The sequence below is a fragment of the Pelodiscus sinensis genome, chromosome 8 (assembly GCF_052426305.1).
Source record: "Pelodiscus sinensis isolate ZL-2025 chromosome 8, ASM5242630v1, whole genome shotgun sequence".
In the NCBI taxonomy this organism is placed as follows: Eukaryota; Metazoa; Chordata; order Testudines; family Trionychidae; genus Pelodiscus; species Pelodiscus sinensis.
Window position 1 is genome coordinate 30807223 of NC_143059.1, and position 21799 is coordinate 30829021.

Below are 21799 nucleotides of genomic sequence, written 5' to 3' on the forward strand. Positions count from 1 at the left end.
CAACTAGTCATAGCAAATACAATGGGACTGACTCTCAGGCTTGGCCGATACTGGCTGAGATGAAGATACCTGTACTGTCCCTGATTCTCAAAACTGCTCTGGTCAGAAGCCAGCTTAACCTGCCAGCTGAGGATCCTCCCAACCTAACAAGAAACCCTGCTGACATAATGCCAGCATAGCTGAGACTGTATTATACCCTCACAGCACAGGCAGCATGGCTGGCCAAAGGGGAGCATGGCCAGGGTGAGACAGTGCCTCTTTTTCAAGCAATGGCCAGCTGCTGCAGTAGCTCTCTTGGACAGTTGGCTGCCTGGTGCAATTTAAAGCATTCCACAATGGCCTCCCAAGTTGGCCCAAAGATCATGGTTTAATTTTATTACAGATTCACATGATTTGAAGCAGGATCTCTGGTACTTGGAAGGTTGTCAGCTCTCCCTACTCTACGTCCTGTGCAGAAATGGTGTTTGGAAATTCTAATATAGTCACTTCTTGGTGAAACACACTTGCTATAACAATGGTTTCATTCCCTCTCTGTCCCTCCCTCCACCCTGCAATGGACACATCTATCACTGTCATTAAAAGCTGTGTTGCACCATGACACCAGCCTTTTTTAGACTGACACCTAAAGATCCTGCATTAAAATTAGGGCACTCACTTCAGTAATGGGGTTCCAACTGCTAATGGGTGCATCACAGGACAGGAGGATAAACTTTACCCTACAGCCTCTAAAATTAGTAGCTGTTGGAAAAAGAGAGGCTCATGCTAGAAAAGCCATAAGAAATGAAGCATTAGAATGTTTATGTACCTCGACCTTACAGAGAGGCTCTTTACATAGTACCCATCTTCCTCCCAGCACAAGACAAGGATATACATTTTTCAAGTGGAGAAATGAAGGTGCATACTGCAAACCACAAGTAAAATGGATTTGGGAACAGTTTTCCTAAAGAGACATTGCCAATGTGAGATTATCAATTAAAAACAAAACAAAGCTAATTCCCGGTGTGACCAGCAGGAGGCGCTATGGTGATAAGTCTCAACCCCACTACTCTCCTCTAAAAGTACTACTCCATTCTACTTAACACAGCTGATGGGCTAATGGCACAGTACAGCCTGGCGGCTGGTGTTACATTTTCCATCTTGTACTCTTTTACCAGGGGTAATCCCATTAGACAGAACTCCTGCAACCTGCTTCACTTTTTCTATTGCACTGCTGAAGTGAAGTGCCATTATCATTACAACCCAATTGTGCAGAGGTATAAAATACGAACCACCAGCTTTTGTAGGACAAGGGTATCAGGAACAGAAGGCATAGGATGTCTGACATGTAAAAACAAACTGCATATATATGAGAATATTGACAAATATTTTGGTTTGTTTACCTTTGCAAGCTCAACATACTTCCAGATGGGTGAGGATACTAAACCAGTATCTATATACAGCAATGAACATTATGTTTACCAGAGGAAAGTATAGTTCAATAAGCATTTGTGTTCTTGGAAAAGAGAAAGATTTATCCTTTGCTTACAAGAGAGCCACTGATATTCTCAGAAGCACCAGCACAGGGGAGCAGGTGGCTCACCAGGAGCTGTTACATGCCAAAAGATAGCTTTTAAGCTGGCTCTTGCATGTACCAGGAGCCTTTGTGTAACTGTGAATGTTAACCAATGAGCCCAGGCTCACTGGTTAACTGCGTACATGATTATACTTTCACAGCTCTAGTGGATACCTGTGGATATAAAGCCAATACTCACAAATTTACAGGGCTCCAGTCAGAAAATTTGTATCCACCTATGTACTTAAAAAAATGAGCCGCACAGCTCTGCATCCACATCTGCGGACACGGATATAAAGTGGATATCTAAGGCCTTGCAGGGCCTCAGAGCTCCTTAGGGCAGAATTCCCATCTTTCTTAGGGCACACCTACACTGCAGGGCAAAAGTTGAATTAAGATATGTAACTTCAGCTTCGTCAATTGCGTAGCTGAAATCAAAGTAGCTTAACTCAGCTTTTGGCGCTGTCTACACAGCAGGAAATCGAAGGAAGAGTACTCTTCCTTTGACTTCCCTTACTCCTTGTGCAAGGAGGGCTACAGGAGTCAAAGAAAGAAATCCTCCAGCTTGACATTATTTTGAAACAATGGTTTGCTGTATAGACATGCACAATGTTATTTTGAAATAATGTCAGTTATTCCAAAATAACGCTGCTGTGTAGGCGTACCAGTAGCGTGCACAGTTTTCCATAGCAAGAGCTCCATTAGCCTTCTGGCAGTGTTTTAAAAGGCTACTGTCTCATTCTTCTTAGCGCAGGTTGTTAACCAAGCATGAACTCTGGAGGGAAAGATCTTTGGGACATTTCTGTTGTTTGTCAGACCACTGGTGCTTCAGAGACGTGACTAGATTGCAGTATGGAACTGAGCTCACCCAGAGGTCATGGGTGTTATTTCAGAGTCACAGATCAGTGGCAACAAATTAGCAATCTGTGAATGATGCCATTTGGGGCGACAGTTCCCTGATGTGTTCAACCACAGTAGTGTCATCAGTAAAGGAGATGAACACGGTTCACTCTATATCATCAAGCCCCTGACACACTGTGCTGGCCCAAAGACTCTCCATAATGGACAGAAGCACTGAGGGAAGGGGTGTGGTCGGGTTACTGTTCAGTAGCTGACAAGTGCTAATTACTGTACAAGGGCAAAAACAGTGGTGGAAAGGACTTTGACCCTGCACTGGGCTAAAAGCCCAGTCTATACTGGACCGTAACTCGAAATAAGATATGCAATTTGAGCTATGCAAACTGTGTATCCTATTTCAATGCTATTTTGAAATAGCTTATTTTGTCATTTGGCGCTGTCTACACAGCGAAATAAAGCGCTATTCCAACACTTCCCTTACTCCTCACAGAATGAGGTCTACAGTGACATCAGAATAGCGAGCCTGAAACAACGGGCTTCCTGTGAAGAAACAGGATAGCTATTTCGGGATACTCTGGTACCCCAAAATAGCATTGCAATATGGATGTACCCAAAGAGGCCTCATCCTGAGCTGGAAATTGCTGGAATAAATAAATGTAATTCTGTGTATATGTTATATGATGTACTTCTTAGGTTATGAATTTTCAGAAACAGGATCTGGACAAAAACTAAAAATAATTTATGTCTGACTGAATCCTCATTATACAAGGCAATAGGTTTTTCAAAATATTTGTGGCAATTTAGCCTCTGCATCTCAGTTTAAAAGCACCAGTGGGCCTAATAAAACCCCTGAATAAATGGCCCACTCCCCACTGGCATAAAATACATTGAGAATCTATGCTACCCCTAAGAGCTGTAATGCTTCTAAATGTTGCAAACACTTCTTGGTGAGTTTCTGAATTCATTGTTCATCTAACCCCCTCATCTAAGATGTATAGGTATTTCGATTTCAAAGCTCCAGAAGTTTTGGCTTTCATCTGAGCCTCACTCTTTCTAGTTAGTCATACTGCACTTCCGCCTTGCTCTGGCTGAGCCACCGGCTCCTTAAATCCTCCCTGATGGCACACCAGCCAAACCTCTCCTCCTTAGCGTTGCCTGGAACTAATGGGATTAGTACTCAATTGTGTGGTCTTGGTCAGGTTGTGATTTACAGATGTTGGCATCGTCCCCCTGCACACTCCTTCCCAATGACCCCCCACCCCAGCATCCTCCTCTATCCTGTGTCCTCCAGACTCCAAAGCACAGGCTATGTGGCTGACATGCACATTCCACTAACTTGTTTTCAGTCCTAAAAAAGAAAAGCAGAGAACTGCTGTAGAGGAATGTTACTGTCCAGCACACTCTTGTGTTCCCTCGGTAGTGTCAGGACAGTCTTTTTCAGTGCTATGACCTGTCTTCACACTCTGGCTGTTATGTAATTCTCATAGCACCAAATCTGAGGTGCACTTTTAGCTCACCAAGTGAATTTTAAAACCCTTTTTCTGTTGAAGCCAGTATGGGTATGTCTACACTACAGCGCTAATTCGAACTAACTTAATTCGAATTAGTGCATCTAGACCTAAAAACTAGTTCGAATTAGCAAAATGCTAACTAGCATGTCCACATTGAGTGGACCCAGAACCGAGGTTAAGGATGACCGGAAGCAGTGCCGGCAGGGCATCAGATGAGGACTTAGAGTGTGGAGCTGCTGTCTCAGGCTAGCCGAGGGCTGTGCTTAAAGGGACCCGACCCCCACCCCGACAGACAGTTCTCAGGGTTCCCCGCTTGCAAGGCATTCCTGGCTTGGAGTACCCACACTGGGCACATCACAGCACTCGGCCATCATCCCGGCTGCACTTGCCACAGGCTGCCATCCGGGGGGAGAGGGCAATTGGGGGGCTGCAGGAGAGCTTCCACCCCCAGAAGCCCGCAGAGCAAGCCCAGTCCTCCCCATCGGGGGCTCGTACCCCATTCCTCCCTCACCTCCTTCCACTTACCCCTCCCTAGCCCCCCTTCCTGATGTACAAAATAAAGAAAACGTGTGTTCAAAAATAGAAACTCTCTTTATTGAACAAAACTTGGGGAGACTGGGAAAAGGAGGTGGGAGAGAGGAAGAGAGAGGGTGGGAGAAGGGAGGGCAACTAAAATTATCAGGGATTTGGAACAGGTACCATATGAAGAGAAGCTAAAGAGACTGGGACTTCTCAGCTTAGAAAAGAGGAGACTGAGGGGGGATATGATAGAGGTCTATAAAAGCATGAGTGGTGTGGAGAGGGTGCATAAAGAAAAGTTCTTCATTAGTTCCCATAATAGAAGGACTAAAGGACACCAAATGAAATGAATGGGTAGCAGGCTTCAAACTAATAACAGAAAGTTCTTCTTCACAAAGCAAATAGTCAACCTGTGGAACTCCTTGCTGCAGGAGGCTGTGAAGGCTAGAACTAGAACAGAATTTAAAGAGAAGTGAGATCAAGTCATGGAGGTTGGGTCCATGGAGTGGTATTAGCCAGGGGGTAGAAATGGTGTCCCTGACCTCTGTTTGTGGAAGGTTGGAGATGGATGGCACGAGACAAACGGCTTGGTCATTGTTTCGGTCCATCCCCTCCAGGGTCCCTAGTGTTGGCCACTGTCGGCAGACAGGCTACTGGGCTAGATGGACCTTTGGTCTGACCCAGTACGGCCATTCTAAGCTCAGGGCTCAGGGTCCAGGGTCTCACTGGACCACCCTGATTTTCATGCAAACCTGCTCCTGGGTGGCCAGGCTGGCAGCTCTACTGCCCTAGACGGCCACTTTCCTGTGCCTAGTGCGGACGTCGTGGATGAGGTCCACGATCTCCGCACTAGACCAGGCAGGCGCCCGCCTCTTGCAGACCCGGGCAGGCTCCCGGGAACCGCCAGCCTGGTCCTGGGAAGAGGCGGAGGGCTGGGTGGCAGTGGGTAGCTGGTTCGTGCCGTGCCAGGTGCAGGGTCTGCTGGCTGGGTGCTGACAGGCTGGCACCTGGCACGGGCACCGTAGCCAGCCCGTGCCCCTTTAAGGGCTCCGGGGCCGGGAGGGAGGCAGACGAGTTTCCCTGGTGGTGCCCAGAGTGGCCACCAGGGCAAGCTGGGGAGGGCTAGCCTCCCACTAGTTCGAATTAAGTGGCTACACAGCCCTTAATTCGAACTGCTTAATTCGAACTAGGCTTAGTCATCGTGGAATGAGGTTTACCTAGTTCGAATTAAGCGCTCCGCTAGTTCGAATTAAGTGTGAACTAGCGGTTTGTATGTGTAGCGCCTATCAAAGTTAATTCGAACTAACGTCTGTTAGTTCGAATTAACTTTGTAGTGTAGACATACCCTAATTTAGGAAATTGTATTGCAACCATATGTAAAAGGGAAGCAAGCTTATCAAAGTGTGTAGGGGTGGTGTGGAAAACTTCACACCAAGATGCCTTCTCCATTCCTATACAAATCCTGTAGCCCAGTGGTTCCCAAACTTTTCAGCATCATGCCCCCTTTTTGATTTTTGAGAAACACTCACGGCCCCCCATCCCCCAAAAAATAGCAGCAAAACTTATTGGGGGGGAGGAAAGGAACTGACTGGAGCAGCAAAACTTGATGGGGGGCCCTGGGTCGCTAACGCTCCCCCCCGGAATTTCTTCATGCTCCCCCATTTTGGGAACCCATGCTATAGCCCATTGTGACATCATGACACAGTGGGGGCAATGGCTTGAAGAGAAGACTCAGACAGGTCCCAGCAATGATGGATAACTAGTGGGGGAGTCCATTAAACAGTGAGTATCGCCCACTGAGCACAAGAGATGTGTCAGAGCCAGAAGCAAAAAACCTAAGAAAGCAAAGAAAAAGGCCTCCTTGAAGGGAAATGCTTTGGTAAACTATTCATTTTGCATATTACCCACAGGGGTCATGTTTTCCCCTTTTATTGATCTTTTCTTTTAAACTCATTAAACTCACCAATGGGTCCTTTATGTGAAAAGACAGCTGTCCCTCTTTCACTCAGCATCGCATCCTGAACAGTCACACAGTGAAAAGCACTCCCTGCTGCGTATAAACCATGAAATGTGTTTGAAAATAAAGCTTTTGATTAAAACTGACAATTCTGAGCTTCCCATGCTGTCCCCCAAGCTGAAAAAATGACATCATCTGTGACACCACCAGTGTGGGGAGAGACTGGTGTCAGAGAATGTAACCCCTTCCCTGCTTGATTTCAGAACAATTTAAACCAACAAATCAACTTTAGGAGCAAATTTTCTAAGGGTTCTCATCTCAATCTGTTTTCATTAACACATACAAGATTTGCATGTACAATACTTGTGCATGCAAACAATAGGGTTTAGGCACATGAAACCCATTTGCACAGGCATATTGTTTTACAGGTTGACAGAGCAATTGTTATCATTAATGAGCTCACAAATAGAAATAAAGTCAAGGGGCCCCTGATAAACTGTCTTTTTATATTTCAGGGAAATATTATACATCTTTTAAACTCATTCAGGCTCTGATATTCACTGATGCTTCTTCAGCTAACTAAAAATTTTAACTGAATTTTTTTTAAAAAAAAAATCTGAAAGCTGTACTGAAGACACCACCTCTGCCAAAGGAACCTCTCTAGATACCACTTCAAATTCCATGACAAGATTCAGAATTTCCTCTGCAATAGCTGAAGATGACACAGATATGCAACTCTCTCTAGTAATTCCCAATTCTGTCATCAACTGTTGCTGGATGGAAATGCAATTCCAAACTTAATGTCAAGCAGGTATGTAATGAGGGAACTGGATTTTCACCACTCTGTTAGCTTCCTTCTCTCTCACTCTCATCTTCATACCTTCTTCCATATTCCCCTTCCGCACAAGCATACAATACCCTTCCTAGTCCAGTATACTTCATATCTAGCCTTCTTTTTCACTCAGGTTTCTCATTGAAAAACTCATTGCCCCTATACAGTTCACAATGCTAAACCACACTTACAAAACACAGCCCCAAACCAAGGGTGGTTGGTGAAGGTAGGGCTGGGGGGGAGGCAAGCCTCCAGCCCCATCCCTTCTGCTGCGGCCCCACCCGCAAGGGAGCCAAGCCACATCCCCACCCCCTTCCACCATGGGAAGGAATGGCAGTGCACCACATGCCCCCCCACCACCACAGGGAGGGGAGGAGGGTATGTGGACACATGCACTTCAACCTCCCTCGCCCCAGAGCACAGGGAGGACGGGCTCTGGGGACAGCAACACTCTGTCCTCAGAACACCTAGGGTACATCTAGACTACAGGCTTTTGTCGACAGAGGCTTTGTTGACAGATACTGTCGACAAAGCGTCTGTCGACAAAGAGCGTCTAGACTGCATCAGGTTCTGTCGACAAAGCAAGCCGCTTTGTCGACATGAGAGTGTAGACGCAAAGGACAGTGGAGATGCAATAACGTCTTCTGTTGACAGAATTCTGTCGACAAAAGGCGTTGTTCCTCGTAGAATGAGGTTTACCACCATCAACAAAACTGCCAAGTTCTGTCGATGTGATGTCGACAGAACTCGGCGGTAGTGTAGACGCAGGTATACTTTTGTCGACAAAACCCTGTAGTCTAGACACACCCCTATAGTAGATATTCTGGGGGAAGCGTGTAGGCAGAGCCAGGACGGCGGTTTGGGAAGGCAATGCCTTCCCCCACCTATTATCCCAGGCACCCATGCCTTAAATCTTTACTGAAATAAAAACAAATGCAGAGTAAAATTATATAATAAAATAGTGAAACCTCCAGGCCCTAATTCTGCAAACATTTACCCACACTCTTTGCATATGCAAGTAGTCTAAATTGTACTCAATGAGGTTATTCACATGCATAAAGCTAAATAAGTAATAAGTTCATATATAATTTCAGGATCTAAGGGCCTAAAGTTATCACCATGCTAAGGGTCTCAAAGTAAATTTTTGAGTTTTATCTTTTCTGCCTCATATTTCTTTGTACCTTGTGCAGCACTAAACAAATGGAGCTTGGTGCTTCATACATAAATCAGGAGAATAAATGAGAATACATTTTCATATACTTTTTAAAAATTTAAATCTTTCTGTAATTTTAAGCCCACTTTTACATTTGGAGATGGCAACACTGTTAAATAATAATGCAAGATAGCAATGGAGATGACAATGACAATTAGGAATGCCTGAGGACTTGCACAGTACAGTAGGTTTGTAGTAACTTATCCACATCAAAACTATGTTTATGGCAATGATCAGAAAAATATTACCATGAAGCATTACTATTTCTTTATTGTTAAAATGCTATGTTTTACAATTCAGACTTCAGATGATAACTAGCTAGCAGATGTGTAATGGGAGACATACAAGTAAATCCTTACATCTCACTCTTAAAATTTACCTCCACCCTGATTAGCACCATAGATTTGGCTGCAATGTGAATTAATGCTGTTTTGGTTTCTACATTTTAAAAAGTCTTCATAGATTTGTCACTTCAGAACTGGTCATGCCTCCATAATACTTTCCATAACATTGCAGAAAAGAATAGAAACGGGGAGGAGAGGAAAACACACAAAAGCTATTCTCCAGTTTCCAACTATACAGAAGCTACCATTCAATACATTTCAGCTGGTCCACCTGACGTAACTTGGGAACCCAGTTAAGATAATTAGGGCTTCAAGCACCACATCGCTAGCCTCCAGACACCAAAGCAGCCAACAAGAGAACAGGAAAGACAACAGGGTTAGAAGGAATTTCACTGCAGGCCCCATCTGGTACACAGATATTGCATCTACTCTGTCCTAGCACGATATATTCAGCCAGGGAGGGAACGAGGAAGGAATTGAAGACTGAGGGAAGAGCAAGGAGAGAGATAAAATGCTTTGCGAAGATTGCTCACTATTTGCAGCTATTTAGGTACTAACTGCTCAATGGTACAAATGCTCTGAACGATTAGCAGTCTTCCAGGTCAACCAGCTCTTTAGGAATATGCATATTTTGAATTCTTTTTTCTTAATAAATGGTTAAAGGAAAACTCCTACAGGCAATGGAAGAGAAGCACTGGAGTACGATTCAGAAAAAACCATGAGAGGTTAGTCAGAACTGATGGAGAGCAGGGATGTTAAATATTGGTTAATTGAATAGTCGATTAACCTCATGAATTCTTATTGGTAAGTCAACTATTCTATAGTCCCCGGGCAGCCCTGTCTGGAGGGGAAGGGTCTGAGCTCCCGGACCCAGCACGAGCTTTTGCTTATTGGTTAATAGATTAATCGACTATACTATTACATCCCTAATGGAGAGGAGCAGAGGATTGCCCAGGGGAGCTTCGATATGAGGGAGAAGTTCCTGATTTTCATTATGAATTGCTGCTCTTTGGGCACAATTTTCAGAAGCACCGACATGACATAGGAACCTCTGAAAATTATATACTTTGTCAATATGATGCACTAATTTAAAACACTAAAAGCAAGAGGTCCTTCTTTGTTCACTGTGGTAGAGCAGCTTTCACAGCATTTCCTGGGATTATGAGGACAGCTTTTGGAGAGGGACCAAAGGAGGTGACATTTCTCTCGCTTCCTTCCCTCTTGGGAACATCCAAAATAAATTGGACATTCTTGGCCTGTCTTTGCTGAAGAAGGTAATGTGAATAAACACCACATTTTCCCTCTCTCCTTTCTTTCTGAATGGAATCACCTCTCCCTTTCTCCCAATCTGCCCACCCAACTTCAGTGCCTCTCAAACAGGTGTCCTGGACAGCAGCCATAGTCCACAAGGCCTTAGCCAGAATTTTCACACATAGCCTTTTGTTCAAAAGTCATAAAACCCCAGCTCTTTCGCTCTCAAGTGTTCTCCAAAACCATGAATTGTTTATATATTTGTAGAGAAAGCAACGCCTTTCTTGCTAATATCTCCCTGCAATGAGGACAGACCCACCAGGCCTGAACAGGTGTGCTGCAGGATTTTTTGAAAAACTACATGTGAGAACAAAGAACTCTTCCCATGTATTTTAATTAGTACTGGAGCCAGATCGCACTGTGCTTTTCCTTTGAGGGACAAGGCCCCTGTCAAATATTATGCATGCGTCAAAGTCCATTCCCCAAAGTGAAGTTAAGAGAGACAAAAAGGAAACGAAGATGATGTACCCTGATGAATGCAATGCATTGCAATAAGCCTTTGATGATGATGTACATACAGAAACATACAATTAAAGCCTAAGCTTTACACTTACTAGTGCAGTAAAAGCCAGAATGAGCTGGGCCCGGAACTACATTAGATTAATTACACTGCATTTAAAAACAGTAGTTTTCATAGCAGTAGAGATAATTACACACACTTTGTAGGCTATTTTGGGAATGAAAAGAAAAGATTATTAATTGCTAGTCATCTCAAAATATTATTCTCAAGCACACGTCACATTCTCCACTGAGCATGCTTTTGTCCAGAGTTCCTATATTTAGCTTTAATATTACTTTCCACTCTTGAAAAATGTTAATTCTGGCACAAAAGACAGATTGCGATCTAACATCAGCCACCATGGTTGTTTTAACTCTACTAACCTCATTCTGGATCAGTTTATAAATATTCATGAGATAAAAGTAAGAGTGGTCTATGACAGATTCAACATTACATTGTAATCTTATGAACCCGATGTTATGGAATCACGTGGTAGTCAGTTTGTTTTCCAGATCTTACAAATCTCAGAAGTTACAGTGGTGAATTTTGAATTTATGACCCAAAGTAGTAGACTTTCCCAGCACTGCCCGGGTCCGGCTCAGGCTCAGAGGAGCAGTGGTGAAAGGACCATGCAGCCTCCTGCCAGGATTCCCTGGGGCCTTCTGAAGGCCAGAGCAGGCCAGCCCAGTGCTTGGTAGGGGGCCTAATCCAGGGATGTGGGAGGGGCCCGTCTTGGGCTTGGGAAAGGGGGCCAGCCCAGGGAAGAGAGACCCGGGACAAGGGCTGGGGGTTGAGGAAGGAGGGCCTGGCCAGGGCCAGCAGTGGGGAGTCAGGGCTGGAGGCCATGCAGGCCTCCCCCAGGCCAGAACTCCATGGGCCCAGACTGGGGAGGAGGGGAAGAAAGAGGGCCTCACAGGCCTCCCCCACGGGCATTCCCTGGGGCAGGAGGGAAGAGGGGACCGTGCCAGTGGTCCCCAACGCAGTGCCTGCGGGTGCCATGACGCCCACCAGGGCATTTATGTGCGCCCGCCAAATCATCTGGGCCAGCTCCGCCCCTGGCACATGGCACATGCGCGGTGCTGGCCCCGGGCGCGATGCATGGGTGGCCCCTGCCCCGGGCGCGCGGCACATGCGCAGTGCTGGCCCCGGGCATGCGGCGCATGGACGGCCTCTGCCCCGGGCGCGTGGCACATGTATGGTACTGGCCCCAAGCGGGTGGCACGTGGGCAGACCCTGGACACATGGTTCATGAGCAGCCCTGCCCCTGGGTGCCCAGTGCATGAGCGGCCACACCCCCGGGCGCCCAGCAGCCCCGAAAGGTTGGGGACCACTGGTGTAGGCCTTCCCTGCATCAGTGATCCCCAGCACAAGCTATGGGGCAGAGGGGAAGGCAGGGGGCTACGCAGGCCTCCCCCATGCTGGTACTCCCCAGGTGCAGCTGGGTGGGGGAAAGGGGAAGCCCCATCCCCAATTGACTACTATCTTGGGGTATGTCTACACTACCCCGCTAGTTCGAACTAGCGGGGTAATGTATGCATACCAAACTTGCTAATGAAGCCCGGGATTTGAATTTCCCGGGCTTCATTAGCATAAAGCCGGCGCTGCCATTTTTAAAAGCCGGCTAGTGCGAACCCCGTGCCGCGCGGCTACACACGGCACGGGCTAGCTAGTTCGAACTAGCTAGCTATTCCGAACTATCTGTACTCCTCGTGCCCTGGGCTGGGGCAAAGCTGCACACCCCTGCCTCCCGAAGAAGAGTTGGGGTGGCAGCTTCAGCACCATCCTCACCACCATGGGCAGCCCCCTCCAGACCTTCCAGCCCCCTGCCCTAATCCCCCTAGCCTAAGCCCCCACCCCTTTCCCTGAGTCCCCACACACACCCCTCCCAGCCCCCTGCCCTGACTCCTGCACTCCTACCCCCTGCCATGACCGCCCCACACCCAACCCTCTGCCCTGAATCTACACACACACACACACACACACACCACTCTGCCAGCCCCCTGCCCTGAAGGACAGGAGCAATGCTGGGTAAGCCATCTAGTAACAAGATAAGGTGCCACATTGATGACACCAGGTGATATTGAGATGATGCTCGAAGAAAAATTAAAATCAAGTGGAAAATGTACATTGTAACTTGACGAGTCAACAGATATCAGTGCCTTGCTCAACTCTTGACTAATGCAAGGTATGTTGATGGAGAAAGTATTACAAAAATTGTTTTGCAAAGAATCACCAGGTCAAATGACTGGAAAGGATTTATTCAGTGTGACAGCCTACCATGAAGCAGGAGAATATCACCAGAAAAACTCAACAAATGGTCTGGTAGCACTTTATAGACTAACAAAATATGTAGATAGTATCATGAGCTTTCGTGGGCACAGCCCACTTCTTCAGATGACCGGAGTTATGAGTTGGGGATATGAAAACTCGAAATAAATAGGAGAGGGGAAGGGGAGGGGGGAGAGAAAAAAAAGGGAGGGGATGGGAGACAGCATCATTAAGTATCTGGAGAATGGGTACTTAAACCTAAGCAGATAATTCCTAAAACAGGAAGGATACCACTCAGGGAGCTGTTAGCACCTTCAGTGGTTATTAAGTAGGTAGAGTTCCCACCAGCCCATATCACGATTGAGTCCATTAGCATGTGAATTAAATTTGTGGATGAACTGGGATTGCGGGACTTCTCTGTGTATTTGGCTTGTAGAGCTGGTTTGTGACAAGACAGCTACTTGCAGGTCTGTCAGACTGTGCTTAGGCAAGCTGAAATGCTCACCACCAGGCTTCTGTATGTTCCCTTTGTGTCCATTAATTCTTTCCTGCAGAGACTGTCCAGTTTGTCCAATATATACATAGCAGTGGGGCACTGCTGGCATTTGATGGCATAGATCAAATTATTGGATGTACTGTCAAATGACCCTTTGATTTTGTGGATTATGTTGTTTGTTCCAGTGATGAATTCACCAGTGTAGATATGTGGGCAGAGTTGGTATCTTTTCTGGTTGCAGGGCTGGGTTCCTGGAGGTTTATGATGAGGTTGTGTGGCATGGTTATCAGAAAGAATATGTTTCAGGTTAGGGGGTTGTCAGTAAGCAAGAATAGGTTTTTCTCCTAAGGCCTCTGAGAGTGAGGGATCATTTTCCCAGATGGGTTGTAGATTGTGTATAATGCGTTGGAGGGGTCTGAGTTGTGGACTGTAAGTAACAACAAGTGGAGTTCTGTTATTTTCTCTTTTGGATCTGTCTTGAAGTAGTTCATGTCTGGGTATTTTTTTTGGCTCTGTCAATTTGTTTTTTCACTTCCCCAGGTGGGTATTTCAGTTTTAGGAATGCTCTGTAAAAATCCTGTAGGTGACTGTCTTTGTCTGTGGGGTTGGAGCAAATCCGGTTGTATAGTAGGGCTTGGCTGTAAACAATCGACTGAAATATGTGTCTGGGATGGATGCTGGAAGCATGAAGGTAAGTGTAGCGGTCAGTAGGTTTCCGATATAGGGTGATGGAAATTTGTCCATTATTTAACTGTACTGTAGTGTCCAGGAAGCGGATTTTCCTTGTGGACTGGTCCAGCCTGAAGTTGATAGTAGGGTGGAAGTTGTTGAAATCCTTGTGGAATTCTTCGAGAGTCTCTTTACTGTGGGTCCATATGATGAGGATGTCATCGATGTAGCATAAGTAAAGTAGGGGTGTTAGGGGGCGAGAGCTGAGGAAACGTTGTTCAAGGTCAGCCATAAAGATGTTGACATATTGTGGTGCCATGCGAGTGCCCATGGCGGTGCTGCTGATTTGGAGATAGAAATTGTTTCCGAATTGGAAGTAGTTGTGGGTGAGGATGAAGTCGCAGAGCTCTGTAATCAGGTGTGCAGTGTGTTATTATCAAGGATGGTGTTCCTTATGGCCTGTAATCCATCTTTGTGTGGAATGTTGGTATAGAGGGCTTCTACATCCATGGTGGCTAGGATGGTATTTTCAGGAAGATTATTGATGTTTTGGAGTTTCCTCAGGAAGTTAGTGGTATCACAGAGGTAGCTAGTAGTGTTGGTAGCATAGGGTCTGAGGAAGAACTCAATATAGCCAGATAATCATGTGGTAAGTGTGCCAATGCTGGAGATGATGAGCCATCCGGGATTACCAGGTTTGTGTATTTTGGGTAGCAGATAGAAAGTTCCTGGTCGGGGATTAGGGGCGGTGTTAGCGTAAATTTGTTCCTGAGTAGCATCAGGGAGTTTCATGAGCAGTTTTTTCATGTTTTTTTGGTATTCCTTAGTGGGGTCACAGGAGAGAGGCCTGTAGAATCTGATATTGGTGAGTTGTCTGTTCGCCTCCTGTTCATAATCTGTCCTGTTCATGATGACTACAGCGCCTCCTTTGTCAGCTTCTTGGATTATGATGTTAGGATTGGTTTTGAGGTTGTGAATAGCATTGCGTTCTGCATGACTGAGGTTGTAAGTTATATGTTGTTGTTTGCTGATAATGTCAGCTCGAGCACGTTTGTAGAAGCAGTCGATGTAGAAATCCAGACTTTCGTTACATCCCTTGGTGGGGGTCCACATAGAAGCCTTCTTCTTGTGGGATTGGCAGGGGGGAGCAGTGAGGTCAGTGTGTTGTATATTGGTGTGTTGGAAATTATTCCTTCAAGCAAAGGTGGTGAAAATAGGAAACTGTTTGTGATGTTCTTGATGTAAGTCAGGCTTGGACTGTTTGTGCCAATGGGGCAACCAACATGACTAGCAAAGCAAAGGGGTTTATAAGTGAGGTCAGAGAAAAAAAACCAGATGTGTTGGTGACCCACTGTTTCCTGAACAATGAAGCTCTCACCAAAACACTGCCAAAAGAAATGTCTTCAGTGTTGGATGAAACAGTAAAAAAAATAAACTTTATAAAATTGTTGGCCTTAATATCACACCTTTTGCCCTTGCTGTGTAAGGAAACTGAAGTGGAGCAACAGAGTTTACTTATGCACACTGAAGTACACTGGTTTTCCTTCACAAATTTAAAATGAAAAAAAAATGAATGGAGATATTCCTATCTCCTAGGACTGGAAAGGACCTTGAGTCCAGTCCACTGCCTTCACAGCAAGACCAAGTACCATTCCTGACAGATTTGCCCCAGATCCCTAAATGGCCTCCTCAAGGATTGAACTCACAACCTTTGGTGTAGGAAACCAATGCTCAAAACACTGAGCTATCCCTCTCCTAACTATAATGCTCTTTGTATTTGTATCTATAACCCTACAGAATTGCTTGTCTGAGCTAAGAGAAGAGATCAAAATCGTCCTAACTTCAGGAAAATTAATATACACAGATTAGATACACCATTGGACTCTTTCTGGTTGCAGCTGGACGGCAAATATCCTGTAATCTCTGACTATCCTGTCTCCATTCTATTGCCCTTTTCAACAAGATACCTGTGCACGTTAAGTTTTCCAAGCCTGACTTACATCAAGAACAACAAAAGAGAGCAGTTGAGGTAAAAAAAGCAAGAGTTCAGAGTGGCACTGATAGTATTTTTACCTGGGGTTAGATTACTCTGCGCATCAAGACACGCTCATGTGTCTCATTAAAAATGTTTTTATTTATTTTTATTTTTTCTATATAATTTGTGATCCTTCATCACAGACTGTGAATTACAGGGTGCATCTACACTGCACCGTAATTCGAAATAAGATATGCAATTTGAGCTACGCAAATTGCGTATCTTATTTTGATGCTATTTCGAAATAGCTTTTTTCATCATTCGGTGCAGTCTACACGGCGCCAAATTTCAAAATAAAGTGCTATTCCGAAATGTCCCTTGCTCCTCGTAGAATGAGGTTTAGAGGGACGTTGGAATAACGGGCTTGCTGTGAAGATGTGGGATAGCTATTTCAGAATACTCTGGTATCCTGAAATAGCGTTGCAATGCAGATGTATCCACAGTGAGCATCGAATGCAGGGCAATATTGCAGAGTTCCAGTCCATGTCAGGTAGAGTTAGGCTTGCAATCTCTGCAGTTTGGCTTCTAATGTTGCTCACTTCAAAAGCCCGTGGGTATACATCTTGATACATAATAATATCATTAGTTGATGTTTTTATTAGTACAACTTTTGTATTGTTTGTTGTTCATCACATAATAAAACAATTGTTTTAATTTGGTGTCTTGCTGGTGTACATGTGTGAACTGACTGAGAATACTTGTACCAATCTATATAATACAGGTAATGATGTTAGACTTTAATGTTATTAACTGTTTTGTTCAGACTGTGAACAGTGCAGGTAGTAAACAGGCATTAAAAGGGTGACTCATTTTAAAACAATATGGTGGCGTGCCTCAAAATAATGAAAAATATTGAGGTGCGCTATGCCAGAGAAGAGGTGAGCAACCAATGCAGTAAAGGGATAGTTCACTTGAGTTCTCTCCCGTAACTATGCCTTATCTGCACTCCCTCTCTTTTCCCTCCTTTATTGCTGATGGTATATAGCCTGCTTGCTTAGCTCAAAACGGTCTTCAAGATCTAAGCTCACCTATGGGGAAAGAGAAGGAAAAATCTTCACCCCTTAAATAAAATAACTGAGTGAAATACATCAACACCAACCAGATAGCAACAGACACTGCCTGCTTGCCCTTCCTGGGACTCCCACGAACAAGAGGCATAGGTTAAGAAGCAATTTTGAGACAATCTGCAATGACAATGAACATACATCTTGATGGTGCAATGGCACGACTAGGTTACAATGAATTAACCCTACCCATATGAAAACGCACAGCCACCAATCAATACAGACCAGTAACATTATGGAGGACACTATACAGTCTTCTCAGTGTGTACACAACATATCTTGGGTGGCTCATGACCAGGATTCATGCTGGTTGGATTCATACTAGCTTCCCTGGCCCAAGCTGGATACTGAGGGTATGTCTAAACTACATGCCTCTGCCGACAGAGGCATGTAAAATAGGCAACCCGACATAGTCAATGAAGTGGGGATTTAAATATCCCCGGCTTCATTAAAATAAAAATGGTTTATTTTACAGGTTTACAGGAGCGGTCGACAAAGGCTTCCCTTGTCGACCGAGCCTCATCTTGACTCGCGCTCTGTGCCGACGATCAGCTGAGCCGGCACAGCGCAGTGGCCCTTTTTATTTTAATGAAGCTGGGGATATTTAAATCCCTGCTTCATTGACTATGTCGGGTAGCCTATTTTACATGCCTCTGTCGGCAGAGGCATGTAGTCTAGACATACCCTGACAGAGAATGTGATATGAACACTGATCCGTGCACCATTTTCAGTTCTTGAGACAATAATAGAGATGAGCATAAAACTATTTTTATCTCATGTCCACATTTTGTTATTTCAGCCACTCCATTTGCTAATTGTCAAAGACAACACTTCCTAAGGTATGTTTTTCAGAACAATCGATTGAGAGAACACAATAAGTTTTGTGTCAGAAGACTGTGATGGCAAACCGGGGGTCAGGGCTTCACTACAGGGCCATGCTGGGAGGCATCCTTAACTCTGATCCAAATAGCCAAGAAAGAAGGGGAAATTACACTGAAAATAAATCTATGTTTTGTACATAGATCCCTTTTGTCTCCTATCTGACCTTAGTGTGAAAACTCCTCTTCAATGTCCAGAAAGGAGAACCAACAGCCTTTATCAGGCAAATCCACATCTAAGGAATGCTGAAATATACCTGGATTACTCGACTGATATTCATGACTCATCTATACTGCTAGTGAACTAACTGGCTATAGAATTGCTGCCATACAATGTTATATCCATGGCAAATGTAAACAAAGCAAGACTTTCAATAGTAATTATCACTACCAATTTCTATTTTCATCCTGCAATCTCCCACATCCCTTTTAGCACCCGTGCTTAGTAAACAATAAAAGAAAAGAAAACCTCACTATGTTCATGAGCGTGAGGACATAATTCTGGACGTGTTCCTTCCCATGGAAACGCACAACTGAATCGTCCACTGCCAGCAAGACTTCAATATTGTAGTCATTCTTCTTGGCATGGCGCCTCTTCCGATCCACTTCACCAAGCCGGTCTTCAATCAGGTCCAGTGAATTTGGGAGCTCACCCACACTGTGGATTGGAGCTGATGGGGATGAGAGAAAAGAGGAAATGGGGAGATATGTTAAGGCTACTGCATGCAGAACAATGTGGCTTTAGAGCTGTTTCCTGGATCTAATGCAGTTACTTGTCCATTTTCTTATATGCATGAGTCATCTGTCTGTGTGAAAGTGGATAAAATACCTGCCTGCTTTCTGTACTGATTCACTCACCCTTATACCCCAACTCAACAGTAGCTGGTGAGGAAGACACTGCCAGTATATTAACTCTAGGGGAGAAGTCTGTGGACAGAGAGCCCTGTGTTTGTTTCAGCTCCCTGCCCCTCCTCCTGAAGGTTATGGAAAGAAAGACCAAGTTTTGTCAGCCTAAGGAATAAAGTGCCTGGTGGCTGTTTACCAACAAAGCTGTAGTGTCTGGTCTTCTATTCCATTTAAGGAGAGAATGCAAGTATGCTCCAGTTTTTATTCACTGAGGAACTGGAATGCAGTTTTGCTTCCAATGCCCACTTCTAATTGTCAGCTTTTTCTGGCAAATCAAGACTTCTCCAAGCCCCAAGGACAGCTTATCCTAGGTACCAAGAGGAATGTCACTCCCCATGTCGACACATACCTTAAGATCCCACATCGTGCCTACCTTCTTCTGCCTCTGCCAATAACATGGAACAAGTGGCTACTTCTGACGCTTTTATTTCTGCAGCGAAATGTTATCATAGTCCTGACAGTAAAACAGCGAGTCCAAACATTTTTTGGCTACTCTCTTGCTTAAAATCACTAATGACAGCAATAAGAATGCCCCTTCTCCTTCACTATTGGGATGGGGACCCTACTGTGCTAGAAACTGTGCAATACACATAGACAGGTAAGATACAGATATACAGGAGATCACAGGAAAGCTAATGGGGATGAGAAGAGTGATCAAAAGGAGACAAAAAAAAATAACAAAACAGTTAAGGCCCAGAGCATGGGCAACAGGCAGCTAAATGCCTTGAGGCTCTGGGCCAGACTCCATCAGATGCCATTTCTGGAAGCAGCACCTCTAAATGGCCACTGAGAGCAAGCATTGCCAAAACTAGAAAGGATTAATTAAGGGCTTGGACATGTTTTATTTTAACGGTGTCTATCATGGTGGTGAAAGGTACAAGACAGGACATCAAAGGGAGATGACGTCCATGGACATTAACAGCATGGGAAGCAGGAACATTAACAATCCCACCCCTGACTTTTATCAACACTAAATTCGTCACCCAAGCCAAAATTCTGAGTAAGTGCCCCCAAAATGAGTTTGAAGGGTTCTCTGAAGACAATAATAACTTATAGGCAAAGCTAGGCAACCTCTCCACTCCCAGGCCTCTTGATAGCCACTTAATTCTTTGATACTTGTACCCTACTTGGGAGTATGCCATCTAGTTAAATAAAGAGAGATGATATTAGGAGCATTTCATTATTCCAAACAGAGAGTCACATAAAGCGGTTTAAGAGCTTTGACCTCTGCACAGCACATCCTGCAGGAATTTCTGTATTTGCCAACAGGGGCTTCATTTTCAAGCAGACGGATGAAGATTGCGAGGCCCAAGCTGTGAAAATGTGTTTAACGTTGATCAAGAACCTTAAATAGAGCAAAGCAAAAAAAGCTAAACTCTCACCACAACTCAGCCTTTGGCCCTAGGCCCTCATCCTACCCCTCTTTAAAATAACTTATACAGTCACAGTGTTTCAAAAAATTCCTTCTCTATTTTTACCCTCTCTCTGTTTTACAGAGCAAGCTTTGATAGACACATAACACATTTGCACCGGAGTTGTCAATCCACTCTTACATGATGTCCCCATTGGCCAAGTGCCTGGTTACAGCATAGGCTGTGCAGACAGATGGGAAAGACCCAACAAGAATGCAAGTAAGTAAACAGAGCTAGAGAGCTTTGCCTCGGATGATGTATTCACTCCTCCTACGGCATGGCCTTTCTTTCTAGTGAACTTAGTGCTCATGAAAAATGCCTGACTGGCAACTCTGAAGATATCTATTTACCCACCAGATGGCCAACAAGTGATGGCTACGTGCAGGGCCTGATTTTCCCCTTCCTCTGAACCCTGCACAGACATTATAAGTGCAAAGTGGGGGCAACTTACCCCCATTCTGATGCAATAGTGATTTACATCCACTCTGCAGAAGTGTAAATGGTGAGACAAGATGCAGGGAAACAGAATTAGATGGATTGGGTCCACACAGGAAACAGTGATTTCTGGATGGCACCCTCATCACCTGAGCCTTCCAGTCCTCCAGCCTTCTCTAAATAAAAACTAGTGACAAACATGAAAGACCAATCCCAAAAAGTCATTCATCACCTTCTCTTTTCCCTTATTGCTTTACAGCTCTTTGCAAATGTTTTTATTAGCTATACTTAATCTTAAAGAACAGCTGAAAACAGATGAGAAACTTTTAACATCACATTCTCCTCAGAGATAATTCTTCTCCCAGTACTTGCTGCATTTTTAGTGTGTTTTTCCATCACCGTCTTTACTACTGAAGTATATAGGGTTGCTAATAAGTTCTTTTCTTTGTAAAGATGTATCTGCTCCTGCTTTCATGCTGTGTTTTTAACATCACAATTAGTAGCCATGGAAATTAGTATGATATTAAAGGAGATAATGCTAAAGAATATTAATTCCTACTCAAACATAGCCAAAGTGCTATTAACACAGTACTTCTCAAACTTTGGTGTTGATCCTCTAACCACTTTTGCATGCATATTAGGGATGTAAAATCCCATGTAATAGGTTAACCAGTTAAACATAGAGCAGGCCTGAACAAAACACAGTCCGTGAGCCAGATCTGGCCTGCCAAGCCAATGGATCTGGCCCACAGATGCAGCAGAGAGCCTCAGGCAGACTCCCCTGCTTGCCCTGCTCCCACACGTCACTTAGAAAAGCAACTGTGGGACCAACTGTATTTCACAAACTGTGAGCAAGGGGAAGCAGGGAGTGATGCTTCACAGCTGTTCCCACCTCCAGCACAATACTGTTGGCCAGTTTCTGACCAATGGGAGGTGTCTGTTTCAAGAACAGGCAGTGCGGGAAGCACCAATCCCCTCTCCTCTCAGACTTATTCACAGAGCGCACAGCCCTGCAGCCTGTGTAGGGGTGGGGAAAGCTC

The 21799-nt window shown here is 44.7% G+C and overlaps 1 protein-coding gene across 2 annotated transcripts in view; it reads right to left on the reverse strand.

The window, feature by feature from the left end:
- The window catches only part of ADAMTS14 (ADAM metallopeptidase with thrombospondin type 1 motif 14), a 143457-nt gene that overhangs the window by 79948 nt on the left and 41710 nt on the right, over positions 1-21799 (reverse strand). The window contains exons 1-2 of one of the 2 annotated variants that reach the window (XM_075934972.2): positions 20776-21747; positions 18481-18677 (exon numbers count right to left, since the gene is read on the reverse strand). In XM_075934972.2, coding sequence (XP_075791087.2) covers positions 18481-18677; positions 20776-20905 — 327 coding nt within the window. In that variant the 5' untranslated portion in view covers positions 20906-21747. Of the gene's footprint in view, positions 1-18480; positions 18678-20775; positions 21748-21799 lie in introns of those variants that run through there. The other variant, XM_075934971.2, reaches the window with a different exon arrangement.